We start from the raw sequence: 12732 nt of genomic DNA, 5'->3' as shown, positions 1-12732 counted from the left end.
TCAGAATTTATTACTATCCTTTATTTTCACAGTTTCAATTTGTTGGTTGCACCATTTTCTGATGGTTAGAAGATTAAATTACATTTTGCTTGACTTCGGTCTTCGCTTCAGGTTAAAAATAAGGGACTAACAATAAATTCGCGAAGCACTTTACTTCTTGGCAGGATTGGACAGCTCAGCGATGGCCCTTGCTTCCTCTGAAATGGGGATAAGAAAACGTAAGTTAGTTAGATGTAATGTTTCTTAAAATAGCTCTAAAAATTCAATATCGTTTCATTTCAAAGATGCATTTCATAATTGTTCATTTCTCTGAAGCTTTTCAAGACAATTTGCCAAAGTATTTAGAGATTTGCAGTTGAGTGTAAGGCAAGAATTAGCACTACTACATCTGATTCACTTTATCACTTTATTGTTACTTAAAGATAAGTATATTGACCTCGACATAGTCGGAAGGCCGATTACGAAAGGCCGAATGTATTTATACAATTTTAACTTGGGCTGACAATTTGAACCAGCAGATCAAACGGTCGGCTGTTTGTTTTTTGTTTCAAAATGTCAGCCTGGTTAAAACTATGTACAGTCGACTCCCCACATCTCGATAACTCTTCCTATGTCGATGATTTCCTCGGCCCCTTCAATCTTCATACATTTGGCCATTCTACATCTAGATAACCTCCTACCTCTCTATCTCGATGTGTTCTGATCATATTTTGTTTTGGATTCTCTCTCCTTATGTCGATATGTTTAAATTTTTATGCTACTAGATCATCTTTGGACAATAACAAACAGATCAACACCAAGGAATGACATTTGTTTTGTTGTCGTTTTTCATAGCAACGAGCTTTTTTGGATCTAGTACCCATTTCAATTTTCCTTCCATTCGTCGATCTCTTCAATATCGAGATGTAGAGAGGCGACTGTAATGCAATTCTAATTTTTGTGATTCTCCTTGGGCTATGATAAGATATTCTTTGGCATTAGATTGACCAGATGCATGCTTTCTTGTTTTTCAGTAGGCAGTATACCTTCCGTATCACAGCGATAAGGCGTATTACATAGTAGATGCATAAGTATTGGATTGCTAATGTCGTCCCTGTTCGCGTGACTAACCTCTAGGTAACTTTGATCTGGTAGCCAAAGTACCGGTACTAGAAGTGTCAAACCAATGTTGGTAATGAAACAAAACATGCACTACAACATTATGCACAACAAACCGACAAGTTAGGGTGGAAGCATATTTTGGCAAAATACTTTTAATGACTACAGCGCCAATAGGATTCTAGTATTTATGCTTCTACTTATTACATAGTCGTTACGAAGCATACCATGATGAATGTGACTGAGTTCGATTCTTTATACAAGTGATCCCCAGAATTTTGCGGGGTTTTCCTTAATTTGCTTTTAAAACAATAGTAATATGCTTTTATCACAGACAAACTTTTATCTTACATGCTAGTACTTGGATGAAAGCTTATAAATATATCTACCAGCTAAGGGTATTGGAACTCATATTGATCCTAAAATCACTTCGATTGGTGCTCACTGCACCATTTTTTTCGTTTTAATCAGTAAGTAAGTACAAAGTGTAGCATGTAAGATCATAGTTAATTTTAATTGCTTAAGACGCAATTTTGAAAATGAACGCTCAAAATGCTGAGAAACACTGCTCTTTACGGTTTGAGAAATTTTCGGGTGAGAAATTTTCTCGCCTTTTAGATGTATTGAAATCGTACATTACAACTAATGTCATGAATTTTTCAGTAGTGAGATGCAATTACAATAGATAAAAAGCAGACATACATATGGGAGAGATGTTGGAATAGCAATCATATCTCCTTTAAACTTAGACCGGGCAGATTTTAACTCAAGAAATGACAAAATTCTGCCATAAGAAATTCCACCTTCTGTTAGGGTCCCGCCATGTAGGTGACACAAATATAAGCATGCAAGTGGCATTATACTGTTAATTTTAAATCATAATAGTAATATGTGTGAGGATAATTTACAATAATCTTCCATCCACTAGAAGACTACATTAAACTACAAATACATACAACAGTTGCATTCCTAATAATTATTGTTCTATTCATAAAGGATACTGACCAGCCTGTGCACGCTTCTTCTCCCTCTGCCAGTTTGGCGTCGCGGATGACTTTCTGCTTGGCTTCGACCTCACGAATGCCGACCTCACGCTTGGACAGACGGCTCTGTGGTAGGCACGTACGCCACACCGATGGCAAGGAACGACCAGCGACCGAACTACAAAGGAAATCAAAAATAGTAAATATAAATCAGGCATAAGGTCAAAATTGGCAAATAATATAAAGATCTCGAATATCTTTTCGTTTCAATGTTACCTTCTTCCCGGACAAACTGACAAACATTACATAATGGGACGGCACATCTTTCAGGGTGGCATTCTGGCCAGCACAAAATGACTAATACTACAGCTTACGCCTTTTGATCAGTGGGGATACGCGAACTGGAGCACCGAGATCTGCCATTTTCTGAGGATAAATTTAATGGAAAATATGGAAAGTTAAGCAAAACTTTTCCTCCTAAAATTTCCACACTACGCGAGAAGACGGCAAAATGTCGTGACGAACGATCTGTCAATTGTCGAAATGTCAAAAGTTGATAAAGCCCGCACTTTGAGCCATCATAAATTACGTTACCAGTATTTGCCTCGCCAGGCAGCAGGGTGGCCAGACCTACCGATTTCTCGGTAGTCCTACCGATTTTTGACTCACCTACCGATTCACAGACGAGAGATCAAAAACTACAGATTTTTCAAAATTCCTACCGAGAACTACCGATTTTCAATCCGCCAAACAAAAGCACGTTCCACATAGTAATCTTTGTTATAAACGATTTGAACAATTTCAGTTATTTCTTAGGCAATCTAGTATAGAATAGTTTAATCATAAATTGGTCGAATCTTCAATGTATAACATATATCTTAATTTGGTCTTCCTTAATGGGGCCCTCCTTAGCCGTGCGTTAAGACGCGCGGCTACAAAGCAAGACCATGCTGAGGGTGGCTGGGTTCGATTCCCGGTGCCGGTCTATGCAATTTTCGGATTGGAAATTGTCTCGACTTCCCTGGGCATAAATGTATCATCGTGCTAGCCTCATGATATACGAATGCAAAAATGGTAACCTGGCTTAGAAACCTCGCAGTTAATAACTGTGGAAGTGCTTAATAAACACTAGCTGCGAGGCGGCTCTGTCCCAGTGTGGGATGTAATGCCAATAAGAAGAAGATTATGATGACATTTTGCATCATATTCATAGTTCAATGCTCACAAATAGATTAAAAACAGTATCAGAGTGTTCAATAATTATTATTCCTGCTACTTGTGATATTATTGTATCTTTGATAAATATAATTTGAGGATCATCCGCATTTATTACTTTGAAATATTTACATATTAAAAAAGTTTTGTTCAATATTTTGCGGCAATATCATGGATCCCATGTTTCTACGAAAACTTCTGCTAACTTTAATGAATTAGAAATTATTTGGAGCTAAAGAAGTTTATTGTCTGCAAAAAATGTTACGTGTTCAATACACACGTGTACAATACACATGTGGAAGTATTGGCTTGAGAAATGGATTGCGAGTGATTTGACTATGCGTCCAATTTGGGAATCTCGAGCTCGTTCAGTAGCCTCTAGGTTGCGAAGTCCGACGGAGGTCCTTCGTAGCTTAGTTGGTTAAAGCACCAGTCTAGCGTACTGTAGGGTCATGGGTTCGAGTCCCATCGAAGGGAAAGTGGTTACCTCCAATACATTTTTCAAATCAATATCTTCCACATAACGTACATATTCACATATGAGTTTCCATAACATTGTAAATTCTAGACCAACATTTGAAAAGGGCGTAACAGCCAAAAATTATTCCTTCTGATTCTTTGTCCACATATATATCTATATATGTAGACGAGGAATCAGCAGTAATAAATTTTGGCTGTTACGCCCTTTTCAAATGTTGGTCTAGAATTAACGTCCAAGTCGGGTGGTTTAATCCCCGGAAATAGGCAATTAACTTTGATTGAACTGAACCTGAGTTGCGTTAAGTTTGCCTCACGCAATGCGGTCGGGTCTGAGCTTGATGACCGACTGGCAAATGCTTACACAACCTCACTTGATCAGTACAGTTGCTGATGAAGAATGTAAAGCCGCCATGACATTCTAAATACTCACGCTCCTCTAATGTGGACGTGTACAATACACATGTGGAAGTATTGGCTTGAGAAATGGATTGCGAGTGATTTGACTATGCGTCCAATTTGGGAATCTCGAGCTCGTTCAGTAGCCTCTAGGTTGCGAAGTCCGACGGAGGTCCTTCGTAGCTTAGTTGGTTAAAGCACCAGTCTAGCGTACTGTAGGGTCATGGGTTCGAGTCCCATCGAAGGGAAAGTGGCTACCTCCAATACATTTTTCAAATCAATATCTTCCACATAACGTACATATTCACATATGAGTTTCCATAACATTGTAAATTATTTTTTTAGTTTTCCTCAAAATCCTCTTTTTGGTAATTGCTTTGGATTGTTAAGTATATGGAGATTCTTATTAGATTGCAGGCTATTTCTTTGCAGCGTCAAATCATATGTGGTATATAATAACCAAATTCAAATATGATGATGCAACTATTCTTGAAATCTAGAGATTTATCTGATTATTTCTATTGTTCCAAGAACTCCTTTCGTGAACAACAAATCTTTATAAAATATTCATTTTTGCAAGTATTCAGGGCTATGGATAAAACATCTGACGGCATCCATCAACAGAAAAAGGCTATTTCAGTCTAAATATTTTAGATCCCCTTTCATAGGGGTCTCCTGTCCTCGTTATAGCACAAGGCTATGACGCTGATGACCTTGATATGTGGCTAGCTTTGGAAATACTTAGAGTTTTATCAGCAATCATTCAGATTGTTCGGCGATATTTATTTTGAAACTGAAAAAAACATGCATTTTCACAAGAGACTATTCTAGATTCATCTTTAAATCAGTTGAGTTTCAAATATTTGACGCTCAGCCCTCAGTACACTGTTTGTCATGATGACAACTAGTGAAACTAGTTTTTAACTATAAAAATAAGATTGCTGGGGAAACCTTGTTCTTTTATAGCATCAGATTCGAATTAGAAAAGAGTATTAAATGCTTGTATCAAATTTTGATATTAGTTTGAACCTAATCACTACTGATTTTACTCTTGATGATGAAAGTACTTATAAACAATAAACCATGGCTCCTAACTTCTCAATTGTAAGATGTACGTTTATTTACATATTTTGAAAGAGATATTTTTCAACACGCAATGATATTACTATTGTAGATCCAGTTGAAAACCGAACTGAGCTCTCGCGACAATCGCATTTTCTCCCATTTCCGAATGTCGCAACTGCATCGCGAGTTATGCGCATGATGGCGCACGGCTATGGCATAGATGCGCTATGCAGTTGCGACATCCGGAAATGGGAGAAAATGCAATTGTCGCGAGAGCTCAGTTCGGTTTTCAACTGGATCTGCAATATTTCATATTATGATTAACTTTTCCGGCCTACCGATAACTACCGATTTTTTTACAGTCAAGCTACCGATTTACCAAAATATAATCTGGCCACTCTGCCAGGCAGTATACGCAGCTTACACACGGGCAAAATATGGCGAAATTATCAACGGACTTGTGATAATTCAAGCCAAAATTTTCAAAACAACTTATCTGCTTTTGTAAACAAAGATTTAAACGACGATTTGACGAATCTGATAGCTCTCCCACGCAAACCAACACCATCAACAGGTAGCGGCATCCTTTACCTACCTATTGATGGTGTTGGTTTGCGTGGGAGAGCTATCAGATTCGTCAAATCGTCGTTTCAATCTTTGTTTACAAAAGCAGATAAGTCGTTTTGAAAATTTTGTCTTGAATTAGTTTGTAGATGAAAAATTCAGATCATTTCATTATCAATGAATTATTGGCAGTGGCTGATTTTCTACTCACCGCTTCCACATCCAGGCGCTATCGTATATGCGCAAATAGCCAGCATGAGTTAACCGCCAGAAATTTGTATGGCGAAAGACATCTAACGCGGGTTTTCTGAAAATTAGGAACTTTTTATGAAAAACCATTTGGTACCGGTTATGTAGGAAGGTGTCCGCTAATACGCCTACCAAATATTGTTTCGACGAAGACGCTTAATATTGAGAAATCGAACCTTAGATGCCTTTCGCCATACTGATTTCAGAAAGTTAACTCCTAGTGTGCCGCTGTAATTACGCTCAAAGCAGGTGATTCTTTCTTTTTAGCTTGAAATAATTCATGGTGCAATTTTGTTTATTTATTCGAACTTTTTCCTTGTGAACAGTGATATCACTCGCCAGAAATCGTCATTTCAAAATCCAAAAGAATTTTTTATTTCGCAAGACGTGAAGATTAAATACAATTTTACCCATGTTAACGGTAACTCAATGTTTGATCCCGCCTGAGTGTCTGTCATATGCGGCATTTGTTACACAACACCAAAACAAATTTATTTATTAAAAATATTGAATTTAGTTACTTGTTTTCAAATAATATTTAAAACTGATAGGTTTTAATAACCCGTGACACATTAGATCCACTCAAAACCTATGGTTATGAGTAACTTACGGAGAGAGGTAACTTACGTAAAGTTTATGATAAAACTTTCATTCATATCTTTGCTGTCGCAGGCATTGAAATGGTACAAAACGCTTCAGCGCACCAAAGATCATGTGTTTGCCGGTGACTATCGAACCATTCAAGCTGCCCGGCAGCGCATCCGGGAGGAATTTTCGAAGAATAAAGATCTACGCGAGGAGAAGGATATCCAGGAGGTGATGCGTTCAGTTTATTCGAGCAACGTTACTCAATCAATAAATAATTTATCATTTCCAGAAACTCAAAATTGCAAGAGACGTTGATATTGAGCTGCGAAGTTCGGTCGTTCAGGCGGTGAAGGGTGACGATAACGTCTATCGTCAGTTGATTGATCTTTAGATCTGTATCATGCGGAGCATGTTATCTAAAACAGATTTATTTTATTGCAGATGCCAAAATTACCAGTGACACGAAAAAAATGGAAAATGTTATGTTCGATCCGAATGCCGAATTACCGGCTCCAAGGACGAAGAAATGCGGAGATGGAAAGAAGTAGTACATGTTACATGTGATTGTAAATTTTATTAAATAAATTAGTTGAATACCTGTTGTTTTCGAAAATAATTATTCTAAATCATGGGATAAAGTTAAGTTTGCTGCACTCTTTTATTTTTTTATTTCATGAGAGTCCTTTTTTTAAAATAATACTTTATTTTAATACTAAATTTAAGAGATTACAAAAGATGCAGTCAATTTTGTTTTTATGGATGATTACGATTAGGGGAAGAGGCCCCAAAAATGAGTTTTCCGGCAACAGAATATCACCATGTGTGAATATTATCAATTTGATTGAGGTTTTTGACAATTTTTGACTAAGTGTATTAACAAGTTGTTGAAACTACACACCGAATTTTTGATTCATGATCCAGCAATTTGATTTGCTGGATTATTATCAGCAATTGAACGTTTTGCTGAAATACAGCTTTTCAGTTCGACATGTACTGGAATACAGCACACATTTTTACTGAAAACCAGCTAACAAAAAGGTTTTGACTGATAGTCAGCATATCGAGCGACGTTTTACTGAAAATCAGCAAACGATTCCATAAAATGATTTCTGTTTAATTTCAAGTTTTATCAAACATGTGCAGTTCAATTTGTTTTTTCAATAATAGCGGACATTGATGTCACTTCCGATGACTCGTCCACTTTGGATTGGAAAATTACATCTCCTACAAGAACGATGGTACACTTCATCGATGGAAAAATTATGTAGAGCGCTGAGCCATCTTTGAATAATAATAAAATAATTTAATAAATAGAATTGTACGTATTTGTTGTTTATTAACCAATGGGGCTACCCAAGAAGCTCTCTCTAATGTCTAGTTCAAATTTTAAAACCACTGCATTTTTATTCATCCTCTATTAAATTGCTGGAAATACAATTGATGGTTTTCAGCGATAAAAAATAAGTGTGTGCAGTACCCTTTGATCACACAGAAAACATTGGAAGCTGAAAATAGGCTGAAAAAAATCCAAATTCAATCCAAATCCAATCCAAATTCAATGTTAATTCAATCCAAATCCAATCCAATCCAAATTCAAACCAAATCCAATCCCAATCCAATCCAAAATCAACCCAAATCCAATCCAAATCCAAAAATCCAATCCAAATCCAATCCAAATCCAATCCAAATCCAATCCAAATCCAATCCAATCCAATCCAAATCCAAACCAATCCAACCAACCAATCCAAACCAATCCAAACCAATCCAAACCAACCAAACCAATCCAAACCAATCCAAACCAATCCAAACCAACCAAACCAATCCAAACCAATCCAAACCAACCAAATCCAATCCAAACCAATCCAAACCAATCCAAACCAATCCAAACCAATCCAACCATCAATCCAAAACCAATCCAAACCAATCCAAACCAATCCAAATCCAACCAAACCAATCCAACCAATCCAAATCCAATCCAAAACCCAATCCAAACCAATCCAACCAACCAACCAATCCAAATCCAATCCAAATCCAATCCAAACCAACCAAACCAAACCAACCAACCAATCCAAACCAACCAAACCAATCCAAACCAATCCAAACCAATCCAAACCAATCCAAACCAATCCAAACCAATCCAAACCAATCCAAACCAATCCAAACCAATCCAACCAATCCAAACCAATCCAAACCAATCCAAACCAATCCAAACCAATCCAAACCAATCCAAACCAATCCAAACCAATCCAAACCAATCCAAACCAATCCAAACCAACCAAATCCAATCCAAACCAATCCAAACCAATCCAAACCAACCAAACCAACCATCCAACCAACCAAACCAATCCAAACCAATCCAAACCAATCCAAACCAAATCCAAACCAATCCAAACCAACCAGATCCAACCAAACCAATCCAAACCAACCAATCCAAACCAATCCAACCAAACCAACCAAACCAACCAAACCATCCAACCAATCCAAACCAATCCAAACCAACCAAACCAATCCAAACCAATCCAAACCAATCCAAACCAATCCAAACCAATCCAAACCAACCAAACCAATCCAAACCAATCCAAACCAATCCAAACCAATCCAAACCAATCCAAATCCAATCCAAATCCAATCCAAACCAATCCAAACCAATCCAAACCAATCCAAACCAACCAAACCAATCCAAACCAATCCAAACCAATCCAAACCAACCAAATCCAATCCAAACCAATCCAAACCAATCCAAACCAATCCAAACCAATCCAAACCAACCAAACCAATCCAAACCAATCCAAACCAACCAAACCAACCAAACCAATCCAAACCAATCCAACCAAACCAAACCAATCCAAACCAATCCAAACCAATCCAAACCAATCCAAACCAACCAACCAAATCAACCAAATCCAAACCAACCAAACCAACCAAACCAATCCAACAAACCAAATCCCATCCAAACCAATCCAAACCAATCCAAATCCAATCCAAACCAATCCAAACCAATCCAAATCCAATCCAAACCAATCAAACCAATCCAAACCAATCCAAATCCAATCAAACCAATCCAAACCAATCCAAATCCAATCCAAACCAATCCAAACCAATCCAAACCAATCCAAACCAATCCAAACCAATCCAAACCAATCCAAACCAATCCAACCAATCCCAAATCCAATCCAAACCAATCCAAACCAATCCAACCAATCCAAATCCAATCCAAACCAATCCAAACCAATCCAAATCCAATCCAACCAACCAATCCAAACCAACCAACCAATCCAAACCAATCCAACCAATCCAACCAATCCAAACCAATCCAAACCAATCCAAACCAATCCAATCCAATCCAATCCAAACCAATCCAAACCAATCCAAACCAATCCAAACCAATCAAACCAATCCAAACCAAACCAACCAATCCAACCAACCAACCAATCCAAACCAATCCAAACCAATCCAAACCAATCCAAACCAACCAAACCAATCCAAACCAATCCAAACCAATCCAAATCCAATCCAAACCAATCCAAACCAATCCAAACCAATCCAAACCAATCCAAACCAATCCAAACCAATCCAAACCAATCCAACCAATCCAAACCAATCCAAACCAACCAAACCAATCCAAACCAATCCAAACCAATCCAAACCAACCAAACCAATCCAAACCAATCCAAACCAATCCAAACCAATCCAAACCAATCCAAACCAATCCAAACCAATCCAAACCAATCCAAACCAATCCAAACCAACCAAACCAATCCAAACCAATCCAAACCAATCCAAACCAATCCAACCAATCCAAACCAATCCAAATCCAATCCAACCAATCCAACCAACCAATCCAAACCAACCAAACCAATCCAAACCAATCCAAACCAACCAAACCAATCCAATCCAAACCAATCCAACCAATCCAAACCAACCAACCAATCCAAACCAATCCAAATCCAACCAAACCAATCCAAACCAATCCAAACCAATCCAAACCAATCCAACCAACCAAACCAATCCAAACCAATCCAAACCAATCCAAACCAATCCAAACCAACCAAACCAACCAAACCAATCCAAACCAATCCAAACCAATCCAAACCAATCCAAACCAACCAAACCAATCCAAACCAATCCAAACCAACCAAACCAATCCAAACCAATCCAAACCAATCCAAACCAACCAAACCAATCCAAACCAATCCAAACCAACCAAACCAACCAAACCAATCCAAACCAATCCAAACCAACCAAACCAATCCAAATCCAATCCAAATCCAATCCAAATCCAATCCAAATCCAATCCAAATCCAATCCAAATCCAATCCAAATCCAATCCAAATCCAATCCAAATCCAATCCAAATCCAATCCAAATCCAATCCAACGTTTTACGGCACTTGACGTAAAAAGATTTTTAAACAATATTGTCATCAAAAAGTGAACCTATTAGAAGGCACTGTTAGAAATCCAACGAACTAAGTAGCTGTTCTGCATCTTCAACATTTGCGTTCCATTCCAGGTCATCCAAGAATTCTTTGGAGACTACTCGCGTCCCATCAAACATTGGAAGCTGAAAAAAGGCTTATTCCATTAAAATATTCTTCTTCAGCTTAAATTGTTTGTTGGGGTATCCAAGACCTTAAGATCGACTCGACACACATAACCAAAGGGGCGATATCTCTTTTAAAATCTGCTGGATATTTCTTCAATGACTATTCCGTTTCAGGTCTTCCAAGAATTTCCTGGAGTATAGGCCTTGAAATCCACACACGTAGCCAAAGGTTTGATGTCTCTTTTTGATCTATTAATCCAAATAAATATGATCCATGAATCACTGGAATATAGGCCTCGGATCTACACGCGTAACTAAACGTCTCTTTAATGATTCTTGCTCTTTTTAATCCGTTCGCCTTCGGGTTTTACAGGTTTACACGCGTAGCAAAGAAAAACAGCATTTTCTTGTCATAAGACGAGTTTGTACAATCCCATTGAATTCCACCACTTAATTGTATCTTGACATACGTATTTCGACCTCAACAGTAAGGCCGTCTTCAGTGTCTCGTAATTGACTCGACTACGTACTCGACTAATCACTAAGAGCATGTTGCATTTCTAAATGGAGCATGTAGATCTTTCGTTATGTTTATTGACCTAAAGGCCTGTGCTCCAGGCCATACATTAAGTTTTTATCCAATTTGGTTCAAGTGATCACATACCTACAGCATGTTGCATTTCTGAAAGGAGCAAATAGATCTTCTGTTACGGTTATTGACCTTCAGGCCTGTACTCTAGTTCTTGGAATTATTGGATGGCTTGAAATGGAACAAACGCTGAAGGCATGTCCAATTTGATTGAAGAATCGCAAGGAATATTGATGTTTGGACCGCTGGGAGCATGTATCATATCAAAAATCCTATACTTAGTTACTAGTTTATAAGTGGAGGCATGAAAGCCTAAACTCCAAGGAACTCTTGGAAGCCCTAGAACATGTGATAATAACATATCCAATTTGGGTCTATGGATTGCTATGATTATGTATCGTATTTCAAAGATCAATGAATTAAGTGAAAAACTAATAATTCAAGCAAAAATTCTTTTTACGTCATATTATTTATAGTTACGTTTCCTCAATAAGTGGCGTAAATAGAAGGTTGAGTGTAATAAAAAATCTACGTTTTACCATTTAAATCATAGATTTTAAATAAAGTGGCCGAGGACTATCAACTCAACCGGGAGGAGGTTCTTGGTACCGTCGAATCCAACTTGTTGTGTCAAAGACAAGGAATGTAATTGTCGCTGAAAAATGCAAAAAACAAGCGACAAAAGAGAATAGCGATAACTCTTTGTCCCCATCTGCAGAGGATAAAGACATTGTTGCGTTCCATTTTATTTGCAACAAACATGGAGAGGTAATTGTTGTGAACTTTTCAAACTGCGATAACTTGTTTATTTTAGAAGTAAAACGCAAATCATGTCAACAGATGGTTAAGTTTATGTCTAATCTATGATAACTGATACTAATTTAACCAAAAACATCATCGGAAACCGACTACTTCTCAAAATGCGTGGCAGGCGATAATTGTCCTATTCTGTTGCAGTTTG

General features: G+C 37.7%; 1 protein-coding gene and 1 pseudogene across 1 annotated transcript; one reads left to right on the top strand and one right to left on the bottom strand.

The window, feature by feature from the left end:
* Positions 1-2406, bottom strand: LOC134214725 (uncharacterized; annotated as a pseudogene).
* Positions 2407-6508: 4102 nt separating this feature from the next.
* On the top strand, positions 6509-7281 carry LOC134209989 (complex III assembly factor LYRM7-like). The gene is made up of 4 exons (XM_062686007.1): positions 6509-6668; positions 6723-6866; positions 6928-7009; positions 7080-7281. The coding sequence occupies exons 1-4, from the start codon at positions 6642-6644 to the stop codon at positions 7184-7186; spliced, it is 360 nt and encodes a 119-aa protein (XP_062541991.1). The 5' UTR covers positions 6509-6641; the 3' UTR covers positions 7187-7281.
* The last annotated feature ends 5451 nt before the right edge of the window (positions 7282-12732 follow it).

The sequence above is a fragment of the Armigeres subalbatus genome, chromosome 2, assembly GCF_024139115.2.
Source record: "Armigeres subalbatus isolate Guangzhou_Male chromosome 2, GZ_Asu_2, whole genome shotgun sequence".
Lineage (NCBI taxonomy): Eukaryota > Metazoa > Arthropoda > Insecta > Diptera > Culicidae > Armigeres > Armigeres subalbatus.
The sequence above is the reverse complement of the archived record's forward strand: the minus strand, read 5'-3'. Positions and strand labels throughout refer to the sequence as shown.

What these genes read in the sequence shown, in the direction of transcription:
- LOC134209989 (XM_062686007.1), top strand. Translation starts at nt 6,642, where the DNA reads ATGGTTATGAGTAACTTACGGAGAGAG. An exon ending in TGAGTAACTTACGGAGAGAG is followed by an intron (nt 6,669 to 6,722) that starts GTAACTTACGTA and finishes TTGCTGTCGCAG; the next exon opens with GCATTGAAATGGTACAAAAC. An exon ending in GGGTGACGATAACGTCTATC is followed by an intron (nt 7,010 to 7,079) that starts GTCAGTTGATTG and finishes ATTTTATTGCAG; the next exon opens with ATGCCAAAATTACCAGTGAC.